We start from the raw sequence: 26,708 nt of genomic DNA, 5'->3' as shown, positions 1-26,708 counted from the left end.
ATCTTACAGAAACAGATAGGCCTATATATATATATATTATTGAATGCAGTTCACCAATGATAGTATTAAAGGAAAACATACGAAATAAATAAGGAAAAACTTTTCATATTCTTTTCATGTTCTCAATAACCAACAGATACGTTCGTCAAATTATATTTTATTTCACTACTGGAGTTCGTCATGGGAGTCCCATGTTCAACCATAAAGCATCTCTCAGCTTTCCCATTGGATGGCTGAACCTTCTTTAACAGTTTTATCTACGTCTCCTAAAGCAGGTTCCTCAATGGCTGATGCACAGAATGGATGAGGCCCTGTGGGAATGAAGCCTCGAGTCTGCTCTGCATGAGGAAGTGTATCTGCCAGAGGGATGAATCTGCGAACTGTGTTTCAATCTCAGAATGTGGTGGTTGGATCTACTGGAGCAAGTCCTGAACAGTCACCGACAGCTCCTGAAAGGTGGGTCTCTCGTCCGCCTTCTGCCAGTCAACGCAAGAGGAGAGACAAGACATGAGGGTGAGGCAAAAAACTGTTTTAGATTAGAAGGTGTCAAGCTGACGTCCATTTTGCTGACATTTATCTTTGACCCCCACTTATCTAGCCTGATCTCTGAACTGTGCTGTTTTGCAAACATGGTTTGACAATGACCATAACATTTGGCATACAGAATATACAGATCTGTGACCAGGCATTATTCTGGCTACTTTATACTGTACGTACATCCAGCCAACAGCTGGTCATGATGGTGTAGACTCTGTCGTTGGCCAACTGGGGGCGATAGAGGCGATGGCCTCGGGACACCTGGTCCACTATCTCATTGTTGTTTAACCGTTCGTAGGGCAGCTTTCCTAAGGTGTAGATCTCCCACATTAAGACCCCTATGGAGAGCAAGGTAACCTTGTCAATATGTATTAAATGATCAGCAGAGGAATAAATAGTGAGTGAATAAAGGCTAAATAGCTGTGGCCTGTTCCCAGATCTGTTCGCTCTCGCCAACTCATATGGTCATTGGCGTGACAACAACCATACTGAGTTGACAAGACAGCTCAAACAGATCTGGGACCTGGATCTGGGCTAAGATAGGAGGCCTTTACGAACCATAAGCCCAGATGTCTGACTTGCTGCTGAATTTACAGTAGAGCAGGACCTCAGGAGGAGACCAGCGCACGGGGAACTTGGAGCCTGCAGAGCTGGTGTACTCATCATCCAGGACATACCTGAAATGACAGGGACAGTTGTCAACTTATAATGGAAGTAGCTTGAATTACATAATATTGCTGTAAGAATCAACTGTAGATTGGATTTATTTGTCAGGTATTTCTGCAGTGTGTACTTTTTTGTAAAAGCTGCCAGAATCAAGCACAACATTCACAGTCGTTTACCTAGACAGTCCAAAGTCAGTGACTTTAATGGTCCCATTGGTATCTACCAAGCAGTTTCTTGCAGCCTGAGAAACAGAACAGAGTATTTGTTATTTGGGCCCAGTATTGTTTAGTGTAGGATAGTAGTAGTACCATATCAGGATCAGACCTGCTGTGTCTTTCAAATACGTGAGCTGCGCTTGATTTAGTTTGAACAATCGGTGGAATAGTCCCAAAAGTGCAAACTGCAAAACCCAAGCTATTTGACTTATAAGTATAACATCTTACCAGGTCTCTGTGGATGTACTGGTTAGCCTCCAGGTAGGCCATGCCCTCTGTGACGTCCTTACACATCTCCAGGAGCTGGATGGGGGATGGGTGCTGCTTCAGGCCTTCCCGCAGATAGCTGAGTAGGCAGCCGTTGGAGAGGAACTCTGTGACAATGTAGATGGGCCTTTGTTTGGTGCATACGCCGTACAGCTGAACCAAGTTCTCGTGGCGGAGCTTCCTGGTTCAAGCGAAAAGAGACGAGATTAAGCATGTGTTGTAGGCCTATGTGGGTTAAAATTGACCCCATAGTCCACTGACTGCACCCCTGCGAGATAGAGAGAGCTGTGCTTACATCATGACTTTGGCCTCCTCTATGAAGTCGTCTTCAGACATGGAGCCCTCCTTGATCATCTTGATGGCCACGTCATGCTGGCCCTGCCACTTCCCGTACTTCACCACTCCAAACTGCCCATTGCCCAGCTCCTTGATGAAGGTGAGGTGGCGTGGGTCAATCTCCCATACCCCTGGAGGACAAAACAACAAATTGAAGGAACACAACGTTTACTCATGTTAGCAATCAAGCTACAGATAACGTTTCTCAAAGTCAGCCATAAGGGTTTCTGTTACTGCACTAGTCTGGTCCCTTTTGTATGTGCCACAGCCAACTAATCAATTGTTGTCAAGTGGTACAGCTACATATCTTCAGCCTGACAACACAGACAGAGAGGAGTTGGCCAGAACACAAACAGACCGGACCACCAGGCTACAGTATATACATAATACTCTCTCAATAGAAATGTATTCAAAGAACACACTCACCATACCCAAGCCCTGCTGTGGAAGGGGCATTTTTTGCATGACTTGACACAATGTATTTCAGCCTGCTGACCATACCTGGAATGGGACATGATGGACAATATATCTTAAGTGCTGTATTTCATAATGATGAACCTGTACTGTTACACAGATGCATATGAAGTGGTGTGTTGGGGTAGGGTTGCACATTTCCGGTTAGTTTCCCAAAATGTCCTGGTTTTCTAGAAATCTCGGTTGGAAGATTCCCGGAATCAGGAGGGAATAAGAAGGAAATCTGTAACCCTCCAACCAGGATTTCTGGAAAACCTGGGAATTTTAGTAAAGTTACTGGAATTTTGCAACCTTAGTTGGGGTTATCTGTACCTGCTGCATTGTGCTGGTGGTAATTAATGAGGTCTGGGATGCTGCTGAAATTGTGCTTCTCTGCCAAGTAGAACTGGCCTTGTTGGGTGGTGCAGATGTTGTAGTGTCTGCAGTTACCCGCAGTCTCCCTAATGGGAACAGTGAGGAGTGTTAGGTTTGGTGTGAGGGAGGATAGTTATGTTTGGTGTGAGGGTTGTGTTAAAGGGATAGGAATTTAAAGGGACACAACACTCCAAAATTGAAGTTTGTCAGATGTTTTTAGACCTCAAAAGGGCCTAATGCCAATATGAATCCACATCCCACACCCTTGGTTGTGTAGATCTAGTTATATGCCTCATCCCCAAATGAATGTAAAAGATAAGCACTGCAAATCTAGAAATTACATAGTTCTTATCTCTTTTGTTCATTTTTCTATTGTGGTGTATAGCCGGATCTTTGATATTGGAGTGTAATGTCCCTTTAATAGATGTGTTTCTTTTCATGGGCTGTGAATCTGAAAGTAACAACAAGGTGCTCCATTCGCTGACACATTGGTTGCATCAAATATGGCACCCTATTCCCTATAAACTGTAAATTCTAATCTGGACCTCAAAGCCAGTTACACTGGTTTTTAAAAATGATTCCCCTCTAAATCAGGGATTGATTTAGACCTGGGACCAATGTTCCCTCTAAGCTGCGTGCAGGCACGCAGCTCCCCTCGGACTGCCACGCAGAAGAAATATCAACCCGCACAGAGAAGCACAAGATTGAACTTCACTCAACTTTCTAGAGTTTTAACAGTTAGTTAACACTATCAACGTTTCGCTCTACTGTGGGAATTGTGATCGAATCAACGCAATATTAGCCACTTTCAATGTAACATACCCAAACAAAACGAACTATGCAAGACTTCGTATGCTAAACTAACTGTTTATAAGATGTTCTTGTAGGCAGAGTGCATTGGAGTAGGATTCTATTGCATTGACAGGCACGACTCAGTCCTGTACTCTACACAGACCAGTGCGCCATGACCAATCAGCGCTGCAGTAGGCCTATATGCAAATAGCCATTGCCATATATGGATCTGTGCCATTCACTTTGAACTGGACTGTGTTTACAGTGTGAGCGATCGAGAGTAGATGTGCTTGTTTTGAGATCAAAGCGAGAGCTGCACGTTTGTTCATATTATTTGCTAGTTAGTGAGTTATTAGCCCAGTAATAGCTAATTTCTAGTCAACAATGGGGGAGTGGTTGCTTCCTACAAGAGCACAACATGTGTGCATTTCTAGCCATCTTTGAAAAGCCAGTCAGGTAAAGTGTTTTTCTTTAAAGGGGCAGTGTAGTATTTTGAGACAGGCTTGAATAAGATATGTAGCCAATAGGCAGAGGGTAGCATAATGTTCTGATTCTCTGTAATGATAGTATGGGAATAATAATACATTTTATTTTATAAAGTGGTTTCTTGCATCAAACAACACAACATTTTCCATCACCTTGTCTGAAGGACAAGTGGATAAACAGGTTAATGTCAAGCCCTGCATGTTTTTTTCAAAAGTCTCATGGAATGTAGACCTACATTGAACACCACACATTTGCTGCTACTGTAGGCTGAATGATAGAACAGCTATTTCCTGTTCAAATGTTAAGGGATGCCTTTTTCTCCATGGTTTTTGATGGTAGGCCACTCTGATAGGCCTACATTATGATCAAATAGCCACAATAGTCTACTTGGCCACTGTTAAAACTGTAACTTAAAGCGGGTACAGCCTCAGTGTTCACAGTAAATGCGCGCCGGTAGTTGCACAGAATTTTCACAACGTTCAAGTTTGCGCTCAGCAGACCTGAAATTTGCTCAGTGCCAAAATTTTTTGAGGGAACATTGCCTGGGACACCAGCAGTTTAAGGTAGAACAGAAAACCAGCAGTACTCCGGACCTCGCACGGTAAGATTTGAATACCCCTGCCATATATAGTGTGGTACTTTTGACCAGAGCCCATTTGCCATTTGGGACGAAGCCCAAGCCCTTTGAAAAGTAGTGCAGAAAGAATAATCATGGTTTTGCATGGAGACATTTACATCTCTCTTCCTCTGCAGGCGGCTGTTTTCGCTTTCATTATCTACTGCTGAGCAGTTCTTCTTTTGACTGTCCATTTATGGTCTGCGTTTGACAATGCATCCAATTCCTATGTAGTGCACTACTTTAGACCAGAGCCCTATGGTCAAAAATAGTCAATACATAGAGAATAGTGTACCATTTCGGACACATTCACAGTTTTGGCTAGTGTATAGGCCTACACACAGGATGTGTCCTAAATGGCACCCCCTGGGCTCTAGTCAAAAGTAGTGCACTATAAAGGGAATAGGGTGCCATTTGCGATGCAGACACAGTTAGCCATGCCCCATTTGTCTGCCCTCAATGAACTCACCCGCCCTTGGTGAACACAGAAACTGTGTACTTCCCAACTTTGCTTGAGTCTCGTACTAAGAAACCACCATCTTTGTTCTGGGAAAAGAAAAAACAATAACCTCAATAGCAAAGGTACATACAACGCAGAGGCAGCATTGCTTTGTATTGCTTTGTGAGTATCCCATAGCAACATTCTGTCATTGTAAGCTATTTGACAGATGATGCCACAAGGAAAATTGGTGCCCATAGCTATAGTATAAGGACCACAGATCAGAGGACCACAATATAAATAACTTTTGTGTTATTCTCAATTATTTTAAATGCAGTGCATCCACTTGTGTTGCTGGTGTAAGCAAAGGAGAGGAACAGTAGTATGTCAACTAATACTGTATGTTACAGATGGTTTTTTTCCCATTGAGATTACCTCTGTCTTCAACAGATTCTCTGCCTGGCTGCGGTTCATGCTCTTGCGGTACCAGCTGGGAAAAAGAGAAGGTGAAATGTGCATGTTATAAACCACTATGGTTGACATGACCTCATAGCAAATGAGTATTAAAGCATGAGGCAGTATTCTGCTGAGTTGTGTTAATTAGGCACTAAAAGGAAGAAAACAGATTGAAACAGTAAGGGACTACCTTGATTCATCCAATAAGAAATGCACATTTTCGCATTCAGTTGCAAAATGTTTTGAAGCGTTTTCTGTTGCGTGCCCCACTGAACACGGCCCTGCAGGGATTTAATGTGTTCGGAAGGTGTGGTGACTTGGTACCTCATTATTTTTGGTTCCCACAGGATTGGAGAGGTGTAGGGTTTGAGATGCAATCCTATCATTGTAATGCAATGTTTAATAGTCAATGTTTTGTAGCAAGAGAATTCCATACTCACTCAAACTTTTCCAGTTCATTTCCAGCCTCCACAACGTAATTACTGGGAATGTATCCCTCCTTGCTGCAAAGGAAGGCCACACACAATCTCCTGATAAGTCAATGTACATTTAGTATGTTAAAGACACAGGGTGACGTTTTCATGCTGCAAAACAGTTCACATCTGTGCAAAACATACCTTAAAACTCAAAATAATAATCTAGCTGTGTGATTCAATTTAACACATTTCCTCAACAATATGCATGATACAAATATGATTATTTAACTGAGTTTAGTAATCTCAGCAATGCATAAAATCACATTTCTGAAGAAAGGTATCAAATGAAATCACACTGCCAGATTAAAATTAGTTTTACTGTGTTTCGCATCATCACTATTTTGCATCATGAAAATGTTGCTCGTAATGTATGAAAGGGATAGGATTGTTATTCTTACTGTTTGTTAAAACAACACACAGATCAATCAAACAGTTTGAATGCACCAGTGACTTTAAGCTACCAATGTACCTTAACCTTGATCTACTGATCATATCACCAGTCCTCATCTCTATTCTTGGAAGCGTGTCATTGTTTTGTTACAGGGCCAAGGGTCGGTCATCTTTTTTGACGTGTTTTTCTTGTGCTTTCTTGTTGATAGGGCTATATGGTGTTATGTTTTAGAAGTGTTCTTCCAGCAAACACACAGCCCAGCAGGTAGCATTCAACATCATAATGGTATCATATTCTGGTTGTAAACTGGTTTTCTGGCTGAGATGTCCTACAGTATCACCAGATAACAACCATGTAAAATACATTTTACTGGTTGCTAAAAGACTTGTTCCTTTACAAACAGTGTACAACCTGAACAACTTCACATAATATTGTCATAATGATTGCAACCAACTTTTGCCCACTGGGAGGCGAGTGTACAAAACATTAAGAACATCTGCTCTTTCTAGGTGAAAGCTATGATCCCTTATTGATGTCACTTGTTAAATCCACTTCAATCAGTGTAGATCAGGGTTCTTCAATTCCGGTCCTGGAGGGCCGAAACACTTCTGTTTTTTTTATTTCTACCTGGTAGTTAATTGCACTCACCTGGTGTCCCAGGTCTGAATTAGCCCCTGATTAGAAGGAGAGGATGAAAAACAGAGGTGTTTCGGCCCTCCAGGACCGGAATTGAAGAACCCTGGTGTAGATGAAGGGAGGAGACAGGTTAAAGAAGGAATTTTAAGCCTTGAGACAATGGATTGTGTACAGTGGCTTGCGAAAGTATTCACCCCCCTTGGCATTTTTCCTATTTTGGAATTAAAATTGATTTTTGGGGGGTTTGTATTACATGTTAGTCATTTAGCAGACGCTCTTATCCAGAGCGACTTACAGGAGCAATTAGGGTTAAGTGCCTTGCTCAAGGGCACAGACAGATTTTTCACCTAGTCGGCTCGGGGATTAGAACCTGCGACCTTTCGGTTACTGGCACAACACTCTTAACCACTAAGCTACCTGCCGTATCATTTGATTTACACAACATGCCTATCACTTTGAAGATGCAAAATATTTGTTATTGTGAAACAAACAAGAAATAAGACCAAAAAAAACAGAACTTGAGCGTGCCTAACTATTCACCCCCCCAAGTCAATACTTTGTAGAGCCACCTTTTTGGCACATCTAGCCACTGGGATTTTTGCCCATTCTTCAAGGCAAAACTGCTCCAGCTCCTTCAAGTTGGATGGGTTCCGCTGGTGTACAGCAATCTTTAAGTCATACCACAGATTCTCTATTGGATTGAGGTCTGGGCTTTGACTAGGCCATTCCAAGACATTTAAATGTTTCCCCTTAAACCACTCAAGTGTTGCTTTAGCAGTATGCTTAGGGTCATTGTCCTGCTGGAAGGTGAACCTCCATCCCAGTCTGAAATCTCTGAAAGTATGAAACAGGTTTCCCTCATGAATTTCCCTGTATTTACCACCATCCATCATTCCTTCAATTCTGACCAGTTTCCCAGTCCCTGCTGATTAAAAACATCCCCACAGTATGATGCTGCCACCACCATGCTTCACTGTGGGGATGGTGTTCTCGGGGTGATGAGAGGTGTTGGGTTTGCGCCAGACATAGCGTTTTCCTTGATGGTCATAAAGCTAAATTTTAGTCTCATCTGACCAGAGTACCTTCTTCCATATGTTTGGGGAGTCTCCCACATGCGTTTTGGCGAACAACGTGTTTGCTTATTTTTTTCTTTAAGCAATGGCTTTTTTCTGAACACTCTTCCATAAAGCCCAGCTCTGTAGAGTGTACGGCTTAAAGTGGACAGATACTCCAATCTCCGCTCCGCTTCAGGGTTATCTTTGGTCTCTTTGTTGCCTCTCTGATTAATGCCCTCCTTGCCTGGTCCGTGAGTTTTGGTGGGCGGCCCTCTCTTGGCAGGTTTGTTGTGGTGCCATATTCTTTCCATTTTTAAATTATGGATTTAATGGTGCTCCGTGGGATGTTCAAAGTTTCTGATCTTTTTTTATAACCCAACCCTGATCTGTACTTCTCCACAACTTTGTCCCTGTTTGGAGAGCTCCTTGGTCTTCATGGTGCCGCTTGCTTGGTGGTGCCCCTTGCTTACTGGTGTTGCAGACTCTGGGGCCTTTCAGAACAGGTGTATATATACTGAGATCATGTGCCAGATCATGTGACACTTAGATTGCACACAGGTGGACTTTATTTAACTAATTATGTGACTTCTGAAGGTAATTGGTTGCACCAGATCTTATTTAGGGGCTTCATAGCAAAGGGGTTGAATAAATATGCTGTCACAGAATCAGCCGAGGCTGCTCCTCCTCCTTGCTCGGGCAGGCTTCGGCGTTCGTCGTCCCCTGAGTACTAGCTGCCACCGATCTATGTTTCTGTGTTTGACTTGTTTTGTCTTGATTGTATACACCTGTTTCCTATTATGTTGTATTGTATTCCCTATTTAACCCTCTGTCGTTCATTGTGTGTTGTGTGTGATTGTTCTCGTCATTTTCGGCAGTTGCTAGTGTGCGGGTATTCCCCTCCCTGTTTGGAGGTTGTTTTGTATTCTGGTTACTTTGTTAGTAAAGTATTGTTTCCAGTAGCTCGGTGTCCTGCGTTTGACTTCGCCTACCGCATTCACGTCGCAATCTGACAGAATCACACACCACTCTCAGGGAGTCAGCAGGAGAGGCGGTGCCAGCTGGATCTATGGAGGCACGCGTTGAACACCAAGCGGCCATGATCCAGGCTCTCGGCACCGCCATGGAATGGGTGGTGAACACCATTGAGTGATGGGAAAGAGGGGGTCTACCTATACCCCCTCCAACGATACCACCACCATTGGCGATGCCCATCGTTTCACCTCCGGTGTCCAGTGGGATTCGGCTCTCGCTCCCGAGGGCTTATGATGGCACAGCGGCCGGGTGCCAGTGTTTCCTACTCCAGGTTGAACTCTACCTAGTAACCATTCACCCGGCGCCCTCGGGATACGAGAGCGTGTCCGCCCTCATCTCCTGTCTGTCCGGCAAGGCGCTGGAGTGGGCCAACGCCGAGTGGGGTGGGATAGACGCCGCTACGGTCAGCTATGCGGAGTTCACCCGCCGCTTCCGGGCAGTATTCGATCATCCACCAGAGGGTAAAGCGGCGGGTGAGCGTCTATTCCACCTTAGACAGGGGAGGAGGAGCGCGCAGGAGTTCGCGCTGGACTTCCGGACGCTGGCTGCCAACACGGGATGGAATGAGAGGGCCCTCATCGATCACTATAGATGTAGCCTGAGGGAGGACGTGCGTCGGGAATTGGCCTGCAGGGACACCAACCTCAGCTTTGATCAACTGGTGGACATGTCGATTCACCTGGATACCCTGTTGGCTACCCGCGGATGTCCGGATTCGGGGCCGTCCATTCCATCCCCCAGCACTTCCAAGCCGACCCCTATGGAGCTCGGGGGTGCTGGTCCTAGGGAGACCAGGAGGGAGACCAGGAGGGAGGCCGTCCCCTGCACCAACTGTGGCCGCAGAGGACACACAGCTGGTCGGTGCTGGGGAGGGTCTCCTAGGAATCGAGGCAGTGGGCGACGCACTGATGAGTCATTCCAGGTGAGTAGGCACCCAACTCACCCAGAGCTCTCTGTTGATCATATGTGTATTAAAGTGGTGTTTCCCGAGGTTTCTCTTCACTCCCAGCATAAGGCGCTAGTAGATTCAGGCGCAGCTGGGAATTTTATCGATCGCCAGTTCACCTATAAGTTAGGGATTCCTATCGTACCTGTTGATGTGCCCTTCCCTATTCATGCCCTAGATAGCCGCCCTTTGGGGTCAGGATTGATTGGGGAGGTCACGGCGCCTCTCCGGATGAAAACGCAGGAGGGTCATGAGGAGATATTACGTTTGTATTTGATTGACTCTCCTGCGTTTCCCATGGTGTTGGGGCTTCCCTGGTTAACATCTCATGACCCCAACATTTCATGGCAGCAGAGAGCTCTCAAGGGATGGTCTGATCAGTGTACTGGGCGGTGTGGAAAGCCCGAACCAAGTTCCCACCTTGCACATTCCACCTGAGTATGCCGATTTGGCACTCGCCTTCAGTAAGAAGAAGGCGACTCAATTACACCTCATCGACAGGGGGATTGTGCGATAGACCTCCAAGTAGGCGCTGCGCTTCCACGTAGTCACGTGTATCCTCTGTCTCAGGAGGAGACGGCCGCTATGGAGACCTACGTCACCGAATCTCTGAGACAGGGTTACATACGGCCGTCCACTTCCCCTGCGTCCTCAAGTAAATTTTTTGTGAAGAAGAAGGATGGGGGGGTTTACGCCCGTGTATTGATTACCGTGGTCTAAATCAGATCACAATCAAATACAGCTATCCTCTCCCTCTGATTGCTAGTATGACGGAGTCATTACACGGGGCGCGATTCTTCACAAAATTGGATCTCAGGAGTGCGTACAACCTGGTGCGCATTAAGGAGGGAGATGAGTGGAAGACAGCATTCAGTACCACCTCAGGTCACTATGAGTACCTCGTCATGCCATACGGTTTAATGAATGCTCCTTCAGTCTTCCAATCATTTGTGGACGAGATTATCCGGGACTTTGCATGGACAGGGTGTTGTGGTGTATATTGATGACATTCTAATATACTCCGCTACACGAGCCGAGCATGTGTCCCTGGTGCGTCGAGTGCTTGGTAGACTGTTGGAGCATGACCTGTATGCGAAGGCGGAGAAATGTCTGTTCTTCCAGGAGTTCTTCTCCTTTCTGGGACATCGGTTGTCCGCGTCAGGGGTAGAGATGGAGATTGACCGCGTTTCTGCCGTGTGTAATTGGCAGACTCCTACCACGGTAAAGGAGGTGCAGCGCTTCTTGGGTTTTGCCAATTACTACCGGAGGTTTATCCGGGGCTTTGGACAGGTAGCAGCTCCCATTACCTCTCTGCTAAAGGGGGGTCCGGTGCGCCTGCAGTGGTCAGCTGAGGCGGACAGGGCGTTTAAACGTCTGAAGGACCTGTTTACCTCGGCTCCGGTGCTGGCGCATCCGGATCCCTCTTTGGCATTCCAGGTGGAGGTGGACGCTTCCGAGACTGGGATCGGCGCTGTGCTGTCTCAGCGCTCGGGTACGCCACCTAAACTCCGCCCCTGTGCTTTCTATTCTAAGAAGCTCAGTCCGGCGGAGCGCAATTATGACGTGGGGGACAGGGAGCTGCTAGCTGTGGTTCAACCCCTTAAGGTGTGGAGATCTCTCCCGCTTTGTATTTAAGCTCACCTATAGACCAGGGTCCCAAAACGCTAAGGCAGACGCCCTGTCCCGACTATATGACACAGAGGAGAGGTCCATTGAGCCCACTCCCATACTCCCGGAGTCTTGTCTGGTGGCACCGGTGGTGCGGGAGGTTGATGCGGAAATCGAGCGGGCATTACGTTCCGATCCTACTCCTCCACAGTGTCCAGAGGGTCGGAGGTACGTGCCGCTCGAGGTTCGCGATCGTTTGATATAATGGGCTCACACGTCACCCTCCTCTGGTCATCCGGGTATTGGTCGGACAGTGCACTGCCTTAGTGGGAAGTACTGGTGGCCAACTTTAGCGAAGGACGTGAGGGTTTATGTTTCCTCCTGCTCGGTGTGCGCCCAGTGTAAGGCACCTAGACACCTGCCCAGAGGGAAATTACAACCCCTACCCGTTCCACAACGGCCGTGGTCTCACCTATCGGTGGATTTTGTCACGGACCTTCCCCCCTCCCAGGGGAACACTACGATCTTGGTCGTTGTGGATCGGTTTTCTAAAGCCTGCCGTCTCATTCCCCTGCCAGGTCTCCCTACTGCCCTACAAACTGCTGAGGCCCTGTTTTTACACACGTTTTCCGGCACTATGGGGTGCCTGAGGATATAGTGTCTGATCGGGGTCCCCAGTTCACCTCTAGAGTCTGGAGGGCGTTTATGGAACGTCTGGGGGTCTCGATTAGCCTTACCTCATGTTTTCACCCCGAGAGTAATGGGCAGGTGGAGAGAGTGAACCAGGATGTGGGTAGGTTTCTGAGGTCGTATTGCCAGGACCGGCAAGAGGAGTGGTCGGGATATATTCCCTGGGCAGAGATAGCCCAAAACTCACTCCGCCATTCGTCCACTAACCTTACGCCTTTCCAGTGTGTGCTAGGTTATCAGCCGGTTCTGGCACCTTGGCATCAGAGCCAGACCGAAGCCCCTGCGGTGAACGAGTGGTTTCGGCGCTCGGAAGAAACTTGGAACGCTGCGCATGTCCATCTGCAGCGGGCTATCAGGCGGGAAAAGGCGAGCGCCGATCGCCACCACAGTGAGGCTCCGGTGTATGCACCGGGAGATTGGGTCTGGCTCTCGACCCGAAACCTGCCCCTTCGCCTGCCCTGCCGGAAGCTGGGTCGGCGGTTTGTGGGGCCATTTAAAGTCCTGAGGAGATTGAACGAGGTATGCTATAGGTTACAACTGCCCATTAATTACCACATTAACCCCTCGTTCCATGTGTCTCTCCTCAGGCCGGTGGTGGCTGGTCCACTCCAGGAGAGTGAGGTACGAGAGGCTCCTCCGCCCCCGTTGGACATCGAGGGGGCTCCGGCGTACTCAGTCCGTTCCATCTTGGATTCGAGGCGTCGGACGGGGGGCCTGCAGTATCTCGTGGAGTGGAAGGGGTACGGTCCGAAGGAACGGTGCTGGGTCCCCAGGAGGGACATCCTAGATCCCTCCATGTTGAGGGACTTCCACCGGAGTCATCCGACTCGCCCTGCTCCGCGTCCTCCTGGCCGTCCCCGAGGCCGGGGTCGGCACACGGCTGGAGCCGCGCGTCAAGTGGGGGGGGCACTGTCACAGAATCAGCCGAGGCTGCTCCTCCTCCTTGCTCGGGCAGGCTTCGGCGTTCGCCGTCCCCGGAGTACTAGCTGCCACCGATCTATGTTTCTGTGTTTGACTTGTTTTGTCTTGATTGTGTACACCTGTTTCCTATTATGTTGTATTGTATTCCCTATTTAACCCTCTGTCGTTCATTGTGTGTGATTGTTCTCGTCATTTTCGGCAGTTGCTAGTGTGCGGGTATTCCCCTCCCTGTTTGGAGGTTGTTTTGTATTCTGGTTACTTTGTTAGTAAAGTATTGTTTCCAGTAGCTCGGTGTCCTGCGTTTGACTTCGCCTACCGCATTCACGTCGCAATCTGACATATGCACTCATCACTTTTCCGTTATTTATTTTTTTGATTTTTTGAAACAACACATTTTTTTCATTTCACTTCACCAATTTTGACTATTTTGTGTATGTCCATTACATGAAATCCAAATAAAAATCAATTTAAATTACAGGTTGTAATGCAGGGGTGTCAAACTCATTTTAGCTCAGGGGCCACATGGAGGAAAATCTATTCCCAAGTGGGCCGGACCGGAAAAATCATGGTCTATATAACTTAAAAACAACAACTTCAGATTGTTTTCTTTGTTTTAATACGATCAACATACAACATAAAGCTGGAGCCTGAGGACAGTGTGTCCAAAATAGTACAAGCACAACATCACTACTAATCATAAAACACGTCAAGTTTATTTGAAAATTCTAAAGAAAAAGAACACACAAACACAATGCCTCAGTGATTAACAGAACTGTTTCACAGATCACAGAACAATATCAGGGTGTCATTTCTCAGGCAGAAATGTAGATAAAAATAATGAAATCCTGTTCCCCAAACAAGTGCAAGAACCACAGAGTCAAGAATAGGTTAAATATACAAATAAAATAAAAACAATTAAAAACAATAGCACATCAACATAAAAACATATAAACATAAAGCTGGAGCCTGAGGACAGTGTCCAAAAGCACAACATCACTATTAATCATAAAACACCTCAAGTTATTTGAAAGTTCTGAGGACAAAGAACACACAAACACACAATGCCTCAGTGATTCACAGAAGTATATCACAGATCACAGAACTATATCAGGGTGTCATTTCTCAGGCAGAAATGTAGATAAAAATAATGAAATCCTGTTCCCCAAACAAGTGCAAGAACCACAGAGTCAAGAATAGGTTAAATATACAAATAAAATAAAATCAATTAAAAACAATAGCACATCAACATAAAAACATATAAACATAAATCTGAAAGCGTTGCTCAAACTCCCGTAACAGTCCCGTTATTTTATCTTTGAACCGCTTCATGTCTGCCACATGTTGGGTCGCGCACACATTTTTCAGACAGGGGAAGTGAGCTGCATCACCACCGGCAAGTTGCGTCTCCCACAATGACAGCTTCAACTTGAAAGAACGTATGCTGTCATAATACTGTGTGACAACTTTGTTGCGCCCTTGCAGCTGTTTGTTCAAGTTATTCAGGTGCTCTGTAACATCCACCATAAATGCAAGGTCCTGCATCCATTCTGCGGAATGAAATTCTAACACTGGTTTGCCCTTTTCTTCCATGAACTGTTCAATTTCTTCTCGTAAATCAAAGAAACGCCTCAGCACAGCACCTCGGCTTAACCATCTTACCTCAGTGTGGTATGGCAGGCCATAGATGTGGTCTTTCTCTCTGAGAAGGCTGTCAAACTGACGGTGATTCAGGCTTCTGGATCGGATGAAATTAACAGTTTGGATGACCACCTTCATGACGTTATCCATCTTTAATGACTTGCAACACAAAGCCTCCTGGTGCAAAATACAGTGAAAAGTCAAAAAATCACATCCTCCATTTGCAGATTGCACTTTCTCTCTGAACTTTGTCACAACGCCTGCTTTTTTCCCGATCATTGAGGGCGCACCATCTGTAGCCAGGCTGACAGCGCGGGACCAGTCCACTCCGACCCTGTCCAGCGCGCCCGACGAGTGCGGTAAAAATATCAGCTGCTGTCGTTGTATCTGTCATCGGCACCAACTCCACGAACTCCTCGGTGACGGTCAATGTGTCATCAACTCCGCGGATGAAAATGGCCAGTTGTGCAACATCTGTAATGTCCGTGCTTTCATCAATTGCAACCGAAAACGCAATAAATGACTTTACTTTTGCTTCAACTGGCTGTCCAAATCCACTGAAAGATCGGAAATCCTGTCTGCAACTGTGTTTCTTGTCAGGCTGATATTTGCAAAAGCCTGCCGCTTTTCAGGGCACACAATCTCCGCTGCCTTCATCATGCATGTTTTTACAAATTCACCCTCACTAAATGATTTGAAGCCACTGCGATTTCATTAGCAATGAGGTAGCTAGCTTTCACTGCAGCGTCACTGATGTCTCGGCTGTGAGTAAACACAGACTGCTGTTTCTTCAGACCCGCCAACAGTTCATTCACCTTCTCTCATCTCCGCTGTCCTTGAAAGTTGTCATATTTGTCGGCATGAAGACTCACATTGTGGCGACGAAGGTTATATTCTTTCAGCACTGCAACATGCTCTGAACACACCAAACATACAGCTTTCCCATTCAATTCCGTGAATAAATAGGATGACCATTTTTCTTGGAACACTCTGCGTCCACTTTTCTCTTTTTTGACAGAGACATATTGGGGCAATGAGGGTGCCAAAGCACATAATGTTAAAAGTAGAAGCCGTAATAAATATCGCGGGCAAAACAAAGTAGCTCATTGGCTGCACGTGCTTGACCTACTTGCTCTGCCCCGGTATAAACAGTTTGCTTGCTTAACACAATTGCTATTGCGCCATCCAGTGGACGCAATTGGAACAGCAGTTAATTTAATAGAAAAATTGCAGCGCATTTTTATACTTTACAATTGTTTTTTTTTTGTTGTTTTTTAAATAATCTCGCGGGCCAGATTAAACCCGTTTCCGTTTGACACCCCTGTTGTAATGCAACAAAATAGGAAAAACACCAAGGGGGATGAATACTTTTGCAAGGCACTGTATGTGTGCCATTCAGAGGGTGAATGGGCAAGACAAAATATGTAAGTGCCTTTGAACGGGGTATGGTTGTAGGTACCAGGCATACCGATTTGTGTCAAGAACTGCAACGTTGCTGAGTTTTTCACACTCAACAGTTTCCCGTGTGTGTCAAGAATGATCCATCACCCAAAGGATATCCAGCCAACTTGACACAACTGTGGGAAGCATTGGAGTCAACATGGGCCAGCATCCCTGTGGAACGCTTTCGACACCTTGTAGAGTCCATGCCCCGACCAATTGAGGCTGTTCTGAGGGCAAAAGGGGGGTGCAACTCAATATTAGGAAGGTTTTTCCTAATGTTTGGTATACTCAGTGTATGTCACTCACTAGCAGTCACTCAATTAGCCCATGTCAGCTAAAAAAATATATATTGGTAAATTAGTCTAGCCAGCTATTCAAACTTGAGGTAATCATGGCCGAATTATCCACCGGGCATGTGCCCAGGGACCCTGACCTCTAGGGGGCCCCCATTGATTTTGTTAGTCACTCTCACTCAGATATCATATTAACATGGCATAAGTCAAGGAAAAATTTGTAGAATTGCAGGGAATTTACTGTAAAACTGCAAAAAACATTGTTCTGTAAAGCAAAACTATTAATACAATACCTTTTCTGATAACAAATCCCTCTGTACGTATATTAAATGATAGTTTTTAATCCTGGTGCTGAGTTCATGTGAGTTATTGTGTAGTGGCTATGTGTTTGTAGATGGACTGAGGTGAATGAAGCTACAGCAACCAAGGTGATAATGTCTGGGGTCATTTTTGCTTATTTTTGCTGTTCCCCAAATAGCATTTTAAAATTAGCATAAATTGTATAGAAATGCAGTAAATGAGCTTCAACTTTCTTAAACAACCCTTCCTCCATCTGTTTCTTTTCGATTTCCTCTCTACCTCTCTCACCCGTATTTGTCCCTGGCCCTCCACCAGTTGGAGTCAGACATCTCCAGAATGATGTACTCCTCATCCTTCCTCAGCTCCAGATCCTGGGGCGTGGAGGGCGTGTACTCGTACTCAGCGACCACCGTCATGCCTGCGGAGAGCGCAGGCTGCTCGGGAGGCTGCGGAGGTAAAGGCCTCAAAGGTTTCTCCTGAAAAATGGGATGGGAGACAACATTGATGAAGATGGGTGATACTGTATATCCTTCCTGTATCAATCAGAAGTAGAGATACTGTAACTGAACGTAAGAGTGGGGAGAACATGTAAGACAGACCTCTTCTGGCGTAGGTGGAAGTGGTTTTCTGGATTGCCTCCGAGACCCCTTTGAAACCCCTATAAGGGAAAGGGAATGCTTCATGTTTTGTTCTCTGTGACTACAGTTTATGCTTCTCTGCAGTTACCTATAGTACGAATTTCCTCAGTTACTTGTTATCACTTCAATTGTTATAAAAGCATGTCTCTATATGTATCAACATTTATACTGATTCAAAATGGCTGGTATTAGTCTTGGTCATTATGAGATGATTGTAAGACATCATACATGCATTATAAGACATCATCATCATACATCTTACAATGCATCCGAGCCATATATTGAGATGTATCTGAACATATGGTTCTGCGATGCATTATAACGGCATCATAGTGCATTATACCTGCAAGCTTTCAGTAAAATGTTCCCATTTACTTCCTAATTACATAAGCTGGTAGAGAACATACTATTTTTACTGCCAGTTTTATGGGCGTCTTTCCCACCACATTACTGACCTCCATTCTTGTTCTCCAGCATCCTGCAGCCCATGGCTTGTTTTACTTCCTGCTGGCAGCACTGCCACATGCCGTCCATCCAGAAGCACGGGTGGTACTTCTGTATCAAGTCCTTGTTGAAGCGCACCACTTAACATGGCGGCACAGAATGTGGGACGACATTTACATTGGATCAACACTGGCAATTTGCATAGACACCTAGATCTGACTAAACAATGGGGCTGGTAGATTATGGGCCGTAAGGAAATGTTTATGGTATCTCACATGGCTCCCTTTGTCTATTCTTTGTCGGGCACTTTAGTGTTAGGTGTATGATGATGCTGCATACTGACCATGCCTCAGCTTGTGGAGCCACTGCTTTCGGACCTCGTCGCTCTTGGCGAATATGTAGAGTGGGCCCTCATCGTAGATAATCTGTGGTAAATTAGGGGAGAGAGGGAAACAGCTGTTTCTTCAGTTGGTGAAGGGTAGTACATGGTCAGGCCGTACACATGAAAGCAATACAATAGTGTAGAAGTATCTATTTTAACACGAAAATACTATTTCCTGAATCTGCTCTCAGATCTGTTTGTGCTATATAGCAAGCAATGACCACAGGAATTATACAGCACAAACACATCTAGGACCAGGTTACTGCTTTGGAGATGAGCTAACCTAATGTATCAGGCATTTATTTATTGTGCTTCTGAACCTTGCTGCCACCCATCCCACAAACTCCTCATTTAGGGTTATGCAAATATATTGGGTATTTCCTGTGTCTTTATAGATGCTGCTTAGTCACCATGTCTACTGTGGTGACACCTGCGCTGTTGTTGAAACCCTCAGTTCATCTCGGTCTCCACTGTCAAGAGAGTCTGTTTCACCTCTTATTGACTTTCAGCATGTTAACCATTTCTGCACTACTGGGTAAAGGACTTTCTCTCTTGAGGTAGATTGACTTTCAGCATTTTAACTATTTCTGCACTGCTGGGTAAATTAGTTTCTCTTAGGTAGATGCAGTATATCCCCTTTCACATCAAAGCTACCTGAATAGTCTCTATGGGCTTTTCACCCTGCATGCTTTTAGCCCAGGGATAACTGGAACCTCAACTAAGACTGAGCAAAGTAAATACCTGGAGAATAGTGTCAGAGAGCATACCACATATGCTTCATTAAACATCCTACAGTATCTATAGGTGATCTGATGTCACTCTACTGGAGTGCATTCTCTTTTTACTGCCACACATAATTATTATAACAGGACACGAGAAGAAGAGAGAGTGAACTAAAACATCCACTGGTCTGAGATCTGTGGTTGTGTTAATCTCATTGGTAAGAGACACCGAGCTACAGTATGTTAACTGATCTAGGACAGCAGTTGCTCACCTGGAACGGGTACAGGCGCTCCGCGGGGGCACAGGGCTCCGGCTGTACTGTCCCCACACACTTGATCTTATCGATGCCCACGGTGCCTTTCAACCCCTTCTTTTTCTGCACAGAGGACAGGGATTACAGTGAGTGGGGGTAGCAGCAGGACTAATAGACCCAGACCTATTTAGATGACCAACAATACAGGTACTGCAGTATATTTGTGGGAGCATAGCGTAGTTTGATAGTATTGCTATAGTATTAAACTGCTGATCTTAAAGTTACCGTTTGGTCATGGTCATTGTATATAATGAAAACGTACAGTACATTAACGTGGTCCCAGATCTGTTTGTGCTGTGGTCATTGTCCTATGACAACTCCTATGGTCATTGTCAGCAACAGCACAAACAGATCCAGGCTAAGAGTACATACCCCTTTGTCCAGATCATAGTCGTAGTAGGCAATCTTGTCCAGTGTGAGGATGAACAACCTCTCTTTGAAGTTTAAAGGGGAGGTCTTCTTCTTTTGCTGGGAGCGTTTTATAAAGATCTCTTCCAGGAGATTGTCTGACATGGTCTGATCTGATGTTATCTCCCTACCTTTAGAAAAGGCAAATCAACAAAACAGTTACAGTCAGAGATGGAATAATGTATTAATTTTTTGGTCATATTTTGATCCCATGCATTCAAGGCCTGATGGGGGATAAAGAGACCAGTGGCTTCAACCACATCAAGTGCTGTAGCAAACCTTGCTAGTGACCGTAGCTACTGGAGGAAACGTGTAGTTGACTGTTCTCCATTGGAAAAATCATGAACAAGATCATTTCATTAATGGTGTACTGTACAGGTATTTTACTGAAACTCAGTTTATCACCAATTTCCACAGTGCTTAACAGAGTAGGGTAACGTTGCCATCTAGACACTGCCCTAAGGTCAGTTTTACATTGCCATCCCTCATGGTTAAGGTTAGGATTTTGGGAAGGTAAAACTATAAGGTGCCTATAAGACCAACTTCCCACCGGTCCTTATACTACTAACTACTTACCCACTCTTCATGAACTCTGCGCTGTGTCACTACAGCATAGATCTACAGCATAGATCTGAAAGCAGATAGAAACAGATAGTAACAGATGCGATCCGGAGCAGATATCAGTGTATATATATATTAACCCCTGGTTTGCATGAGCGCTCCTGCCACTGTTTCCTTTACCCACATCTTCCTGCTTCTCTACAGATGTAGGATCTTAATTTGATCCAGTTTGCTACAGCAGGAAAATAATACTGCAGCAACAGGAAATGTGAATTATTATGTGGATTATAATTAATGGAATTTTTTGTTGGAGTTGATATATTTTTCATAAGGGAAAATCAAGTCTGAAATTTCAAAGGGGAAATTACAAACTTCAGAAGACTTTTAAACCTCAAATACACTACAAGTTTTAAATGTCCTGCATTGCAGGAAAGTTATCCTGCAACAGTATGATCAAATTAAGATCCTACATCTGTATGTTCCATAACACATTGACCTTCTCTTTCCCCCATACGATGAAGGCATGACATGAAGGCAACCTTTCCCCACCTACAATCGTTGCCAATGCTTATGCTCTCATCTCTGATATTGTTAAAGGGAAAGTTCACTAAGGACTTGGGTTCATTGACTTACAGTTTAGCGTTAATATTTCTTAGTGCAAAATAATGTGGATTTCTGTTGGCATGCTGGCATACACTATCCCTTTAATTTGATAAATGTCCACAAACTCTATTTTTGGTAATGTAGTTCTATTGAAATGACAATACTTTGTTGAACTCATGAAATATGGGGAGAAATAGGTCCCTATTGTAGAAAACATAAGACACAGAGACAAAAAAGAATCCGATGCTCTTCTTTGTATCTACCAAAAGACAGGCTCATTGCACCTTGCTGGGTTGGCCAACCACACCATTGTAGCTGTGAACCTTCCACACAAAACAAGGCCTCTATTGATTCATTCCAGCATCAGATGGAAGGTGAGAAAGTTTGACAAATAGAGAGAGACAGACATTTGTTAATTATCTAGGGATCAGTATAGTGGCTCCACTATGGACACTGGTGTGGTGATTCATACATATGTCAAATACTTTGTATTTGAGGTACTCTAGATTTACTGGTATCTTGGGTTTGCACTTTCGGGACTATTCCATTGGATACACTGCAAACGTTGGCAAACTAAATCAAGCATACCTTAAGTATTCAATAGTATTTGATATCTATTTGACCTTCCCTTTCATACAGGCCACAGAATCAACAACATCATTTTTTTTCTTTCAAATAACTGACTTAACCCCAAATGACTTAACCCCAATGAGGAATTATTTCAAAGTCCAAGCAAGCATATATAGTTCCCTGCCTGCATCATCAATACAACCTTCTAGTTCTCTTCTAACATAGGCAGTGTCCTAAAATGAACACAGCACTCAAAAAAGGAATACTTCAATGTCACAGACATGTAATGACAGAGCGTTTTCTCATCAACTCCAACTCACCCATGTTCCTTAGGGCCCCTCGTACCATAGATATATTCAAAGGAGCTGAATCGTTATGTTCCCTCTGCCTGCTGTCTCCATGATACAAGTTAACTCAGCTCAGACTATTTTAAACACCCTCCTTCTCACTTCCTGGTTGCATCTGCTGCTGATACACCCTCTCTTTTCACAGCTCTAGATAGTAGACATACACGACTAGCCATGAGTGGCATCTTGTTTTCACTCTAGCTAGCTGATTTTGATACTGTGCAGTATGTCAACAACAGTATTATCATTCTGTGTAATGTTACAAATTATCCTCTTTGACACACATAATCAAACCCCTTATCTCTGCTGCAAGCTCTTATACTGTACAGTCCACACAATATTTCAAATGTAGGTTGTTTACATGCAGATATAAGCATGGGTAAAACACTGACCTAAAGCTGCTAGATAGAGCAAGTAGCAATTTGTCTCTTTAGTGGCTGTAGCTGTCCTATCAATCACACAATCTTGTATCACAACAGTCGTGTTTAGCCTGTCAGCCACACAAGTGCTAGTGTTTTCTAAAGGGCTTGAGTCACTTGGGCTGACACAGTAGAATTTATAGGGAAGTTGCAACAGTATTGCATTACAATGCTAAAGAAAATAGACTATGTTGGAAAGGATCAGTGGCGCCACAGTGGTTCAACTAGTTACTGTTACATCCCCTCTTCCTCTCTTGACCCTGTCATAATACTACTAACACATAGTCTGTTCCTGCCCTATAGGTGTCCCCTGTAGCTCAGTTGGTAGAGCGTGGCACTTGCAACGCCAGGGTTGTGGGTTCGTTTCCCACGGGGGACCAGTATGAAAATGTATGCACTCACTAACTGTAAGTCGCTCTGGATAAGAGCGTCTGCTAAATGTCTAAAATGTAAAAATTTAAACATACCATCAAAGTATTTATTTGTTTGATACAAGCCTTGTGCCAATTCTGGCCATCAATGTGGGATAAACAAAATGCCAGGGACACAGCATCCAATCAATGACACTGCGGATGTGTCTCTTAAAATCTACCAACCAATGGGGAGGAGGAATACAGACTTTGTGCACAATAACATACATGGGTTCACTATCATTTTATGAAGTACTTAGTCTTCTTATCAATGACACACTCTCTTCCAATGAAATTGTTGGTTTGTTGATAACAGGAACCTTGCAACAAATGCTCTCTGAACATTTCCTGTCTGATAAGTGTGTGTGTGTCTTTATATGGAGAGGTTACTTTTGTGGTGACACCCCCCCCCCACACACACACACACTCAGAGTATGTCTGACCACAAAAGGAAACTCTCCATGTGAAGATGTTTAGGCAGAAGGCTTCCTCAAATAATACAAGCAGGTCAAAACACACAAACAGATCTTGGCTTTACAAACCCTACTTTCTCCCTTAATGTCACATACTAGAAAGCTTTCTGCTACTAAAGGAAATGGGTCAAGAAGAGGTACTGCATAGCGGGGTGTCTGGACTTTGTAGAAGCAAAGGGAGCTTTCGGCTTGCAATTTCTTTGTATCAATGTTTCAGGGATATTGCTGAAGTTGCACACACCAACATACACTAAGTGTACATAACATTAAGAACACCTTCCTAATATTGAGCCTCAATTCGTTGGGGCATGGACTCTACAAGGTGTCAAAAGCGTTCCACAGGGATGCTGACCCATGTGGACTCCAATGCTTCCCACAGTTGTGTCAAGTTGGCTGGATGTTCTTTGCGTGGTGGACTATTCTTGACACACACAGGAAACTGTTCAGTGTAAAAAACCCAGCAACGTTGCAGTTCTCGACACACACAAACTGGTGCACCTGGCACCTACTACCATTTCAAGTTCAAAGGCACTTAAATATTTTGTCTTGCCCATTCACCCTCTGAATGGCACACATACACAATCCATGTCTCAATTGTCTTAAGGCTTAAAAATCCTTCTTTAACCTGTCTCCTCCCCTTCATCTGCACTGATTTGAAGTGGATTTAACAAGTGACATCAATAAGGGATCATAGCGTTCACCTGGATTCACCTGGTCAGTCTATGTCATGGAAAGATCAGGTGTTCCTAATGTTTTATACACTGTGTATGTTATCAAATTAATATTAAGTAATTAATGTTTAATATCCAGCTGCAAAACTCTCCACTGTGAAATGTAATAGTCAAATGGACGCAAGAGCATGGACAGTGGACAAGTAACAATGAAGTTTAAGGATGAACATGATAGTGTTTGTTTTCTATTTCCAATCATTCCACTGCGATCCAATGTGCATTGCAACTAATTAATTGGCTAAATACAGTGCCTTACAAAAGTATTCATCCCCCTTGGCATTTTTCCTATTTTGTTGCATTACAACCTGTAATTTCAATTGATTTTTATTTGGATTTCATGTAATGGACATACACAAAAAGTCCAAATTGGTGAAGTGAAATTTTTAAAATAACTTCTTTCAAAAAATTCTAGAAAATAAATAACGGAAAAGGGGTGCGTGCATATGTATTCAGCCCCTTTGCTATGAAGCCCCTAAATAAGATCTGGTGCAACCAATTACCTTCAGAAGTCACATAATTAGTTAAATAAAGTCCACCTGTGTGCAATCTAAGTGTCACATGATCTCAGTATATATACACCTGTTCTGAAAGGCCCCAGAGTCTGCAACACCACTAAGCAAGGGGCACCAACAAGCAGGCGGCACCATGAAGACCAAGGAACTCTCCAAACAGGTCAGGGACAAAGTTGTGGAGAAGTACAGATCAGGGTTGGGTTATAAAAAGATATCAGAAACTTTGAACATCCCACGGAGCACCATTAAATACATTATAAAAAAATGGAAAGAATATGGCACCACAACAAACCTGCCAAGAGAGGGCCGCCCACCAAAACTCATGGCCCAGGCAATGAGGGCATTAATCAGAGAGGCAACAAAGAGACCAAAGATAACCCTGAAGGAGCTGAAAAGCGTGGGAGACTCCCCAAACATATGGAAGAAGATACTCTGGTCAGATGAGACTAAAATTTAGCTTTTTGGCCATCAAGGAAAACGCTATGTCTGGCGCAAACCCAGCAAATTTACATTTACGTCATTTAGCAGACGCTCTTATCCAGAGCAACTTACAAATTCTCATCACAACGAGAATGCCATCCCCACAGTGAAGCATGGTGGTGGCAGCTTCATGCTGTGGGGATGTTTTTAATCGGCAGGGACTGGGAAACTGGTCAGAATTGAAGGAATGATGGATGGTGCTAAATACAGGGAAATTCATGAGGGAAACCTGTTTCAGACTTCCAGAGATTTGAGACTGGGACGGAGGTTCACCTTCCAGCAGGACAATGACCCTAAGCATACTGCTAAAGCATCACTTGAGTGGTTTAAGGGGAAACATTTAAATGTATTGGAATGGCCTAGTCAAAGCCCAGACCTCAATCCAATAGAGAATATGTGGTATGACTTAAAGATTGCTGTACACCAGCGGAACCCATTGAAGGAGCTGGAGCAGTTTTGCCTTGAAGAATGGGCAAAAATCCCAGTGGCTAGATGTGCCAAGTTTGTAGAGACATACCCCAAGAGACTTGCAGCTGTAATTGCTTCAAAAGGTGGCTCTACAAAGTATTGACTTTGGGGGGGTGAATAGTTAGGCACGCTCAAGTTCTGTTTTTTTGTCTTATTTCTTGTTTGTTTCACAATAACAAATATTTTGCATCTTCAAAGTGGTAGGCATGTTGTGTAAATCAAATGATACAAACCCCCCAAAAATGAATTTTAATTCCAGGTTGTAAGGCAACAAAATAGGAAAAATGCCAAGGGGGGGTGAAAACTTTCGCAAGCCACTGTATTGTACATATTGCATTGGGGGCAATGTCTGTAAAAAAATAATAAAACAATCGTAAAGAAGACATATTTTGTGATATGCATGTGGGCATCTTCCACCCTTCAACATACAATACGTCCAAGATAAGCCTGGACAATGAATGAACATCTAACTAGAGATGCTTAGGAATGATACATGAATGATAGGCTGTAGTCTGTTTTGACATTTTCCATCAGTAAGAGAACATTTTTTATGAACAAGCAATTTGATTTAACAGTGTTGCTGCTTTGGATGTTATAGCGAAAGTCCAGAAACGTCAAGCTTGTTTCAATGTTGGAGCTCCCAATGTCCTCCCAATGTAGTGGAGCTTACTGTCATTCATGCTTTACATAGTCCCCTATCTGGTTGAAACCTCACAGAAACAGACCAAATTGATTACTCCTAATGCATTCCTAGATATCATGTAGTGATAATGTCAACCTTCTGACTATCCTTTTAATATATCTATTTAAACCTTTATTTACCCAGGTAAGTCTTTCAGAGCAAACTCTCTTCTACATTGATCACCTGGTTCTCTCTCAGGGAATGAGGACCTGCATACTCAATAGAAGCCTATTTTTCAATATAATGCATACAGTAATACATAGCCTGCATGTAACCTATAGAGCTTTCGTCTTTCCTCAATAGATGGATCTCTACCATTTAGCTAGCAAATACATCAGCACTTACCTTGACTCTGACACTCAGCAAGGCCTATAGACGGACCACTGTCTGCAGACTGTGATGTGGAGGATTGACATGGACAAAGACCTCTGCTATGGCTGCTCTTATTCCATGTACTGCCAGTGTGTAGCAGCAGGC

General features: G+C 44.2%; 1 protein-coding gene across 2 annotated transcripts; it reads right to left on the bottom strand.

The window, feature by feature from the left end:
• Window positions 1-141: 141 nt before the first annotated feature.
• LOC121540741 (tyrosine-protein kinase BTK-like) lies at window positions 142-26,708 on the bottom strand. Of its 2 annotated transcripts, none has more exons than XM_041849813.1 (19): window positions 26,577-26,708; window positions 20,552-20,606; window positions 19,940-20,106; window positions 19,526-19,630; window positions 18,493-18,574; window positions 18,161-18,289; window positions 17,667-17,725; window positions 17,356-17,543; window positions 6,079-6,141; window positions 5,618-5,672; window positions 5,213-5,289; window positions 2,808-2,935; window positions 2,448-2,522; window positions 1,981-2,152; window positions 1,647-1,866; window positions 1,380-1,444; window positions 1,096-1,214; window positions 718-875; window positions 142-476 (listed from the first exon to the last, which is right to left on the bottom strand). In XM_041849813.1, the coding sequence occupies exons 3-19, from the start codon at window positions 20,078-20,080 to the stop codon at window positions 414-416; spliced, it is 1,899 nt and encodes a 632-aa protein (XP_041705747.1). In that variant the 5' UTR covers window positions 20,081-20,106; window positions 20,552-20,606; window positions 26,577-26,708; the 3' UTR covers window positions 142-413. The 2 variants fall into 2 exon arrangements, with proteins under 2 accessions (XP_041705747.1, XP_041705740.1); XM_041849806.1 differs by lacking the exon at window positions 26,577-26,708 and adding an exon at window positions 22,030-22,117.

Source organism: Coregonus clupeaformis, chromosome 3, assembly GCF_020615455.1.
Source record: "Coregonus clupeaformis isolate EN_2021a chromosome 3, ASM2061545v1, whole genome shotgun sequence".
NCBI classification, from domain to species: Eukaryota; Metazoa; Chordata; class Actinopteri; order Salmoniformes; family Salmonidae; genus Coregonus; species Coregonus clupeaformis.
This window is presented reverse-complemented; position numbering and strand designations above follow the sequence as displayed.

What these genes read in the sequence shown, in the direction of transcription:
- LOC121540741 (XM_041849813.1), bottom strand. Translation starts at nt 20,080, where the DNA reads ATGTCAGACAATCTCCTGGAAGAGATCTTTATAAAACGCTCCCAGCAA. An exon ending in GCTGGAGAACAAGAATGGAG is followed by an intron (nt 17,726 to 18,160) that starts GTCAGTAATGTG and finishes TTTCCCTTATAG; the next exon opens with GGGTTTCAAAGGGGTCTCGG. An exon ending in CACAGCAGGGCTTGGGTATG is followed by an intron (nt 2,153 to 2,447) that starts GTGAGTGTGTTC and finishes TTTGTCCTCCAG; the next exon opens with GGGTATGGGAGATTGACCCA.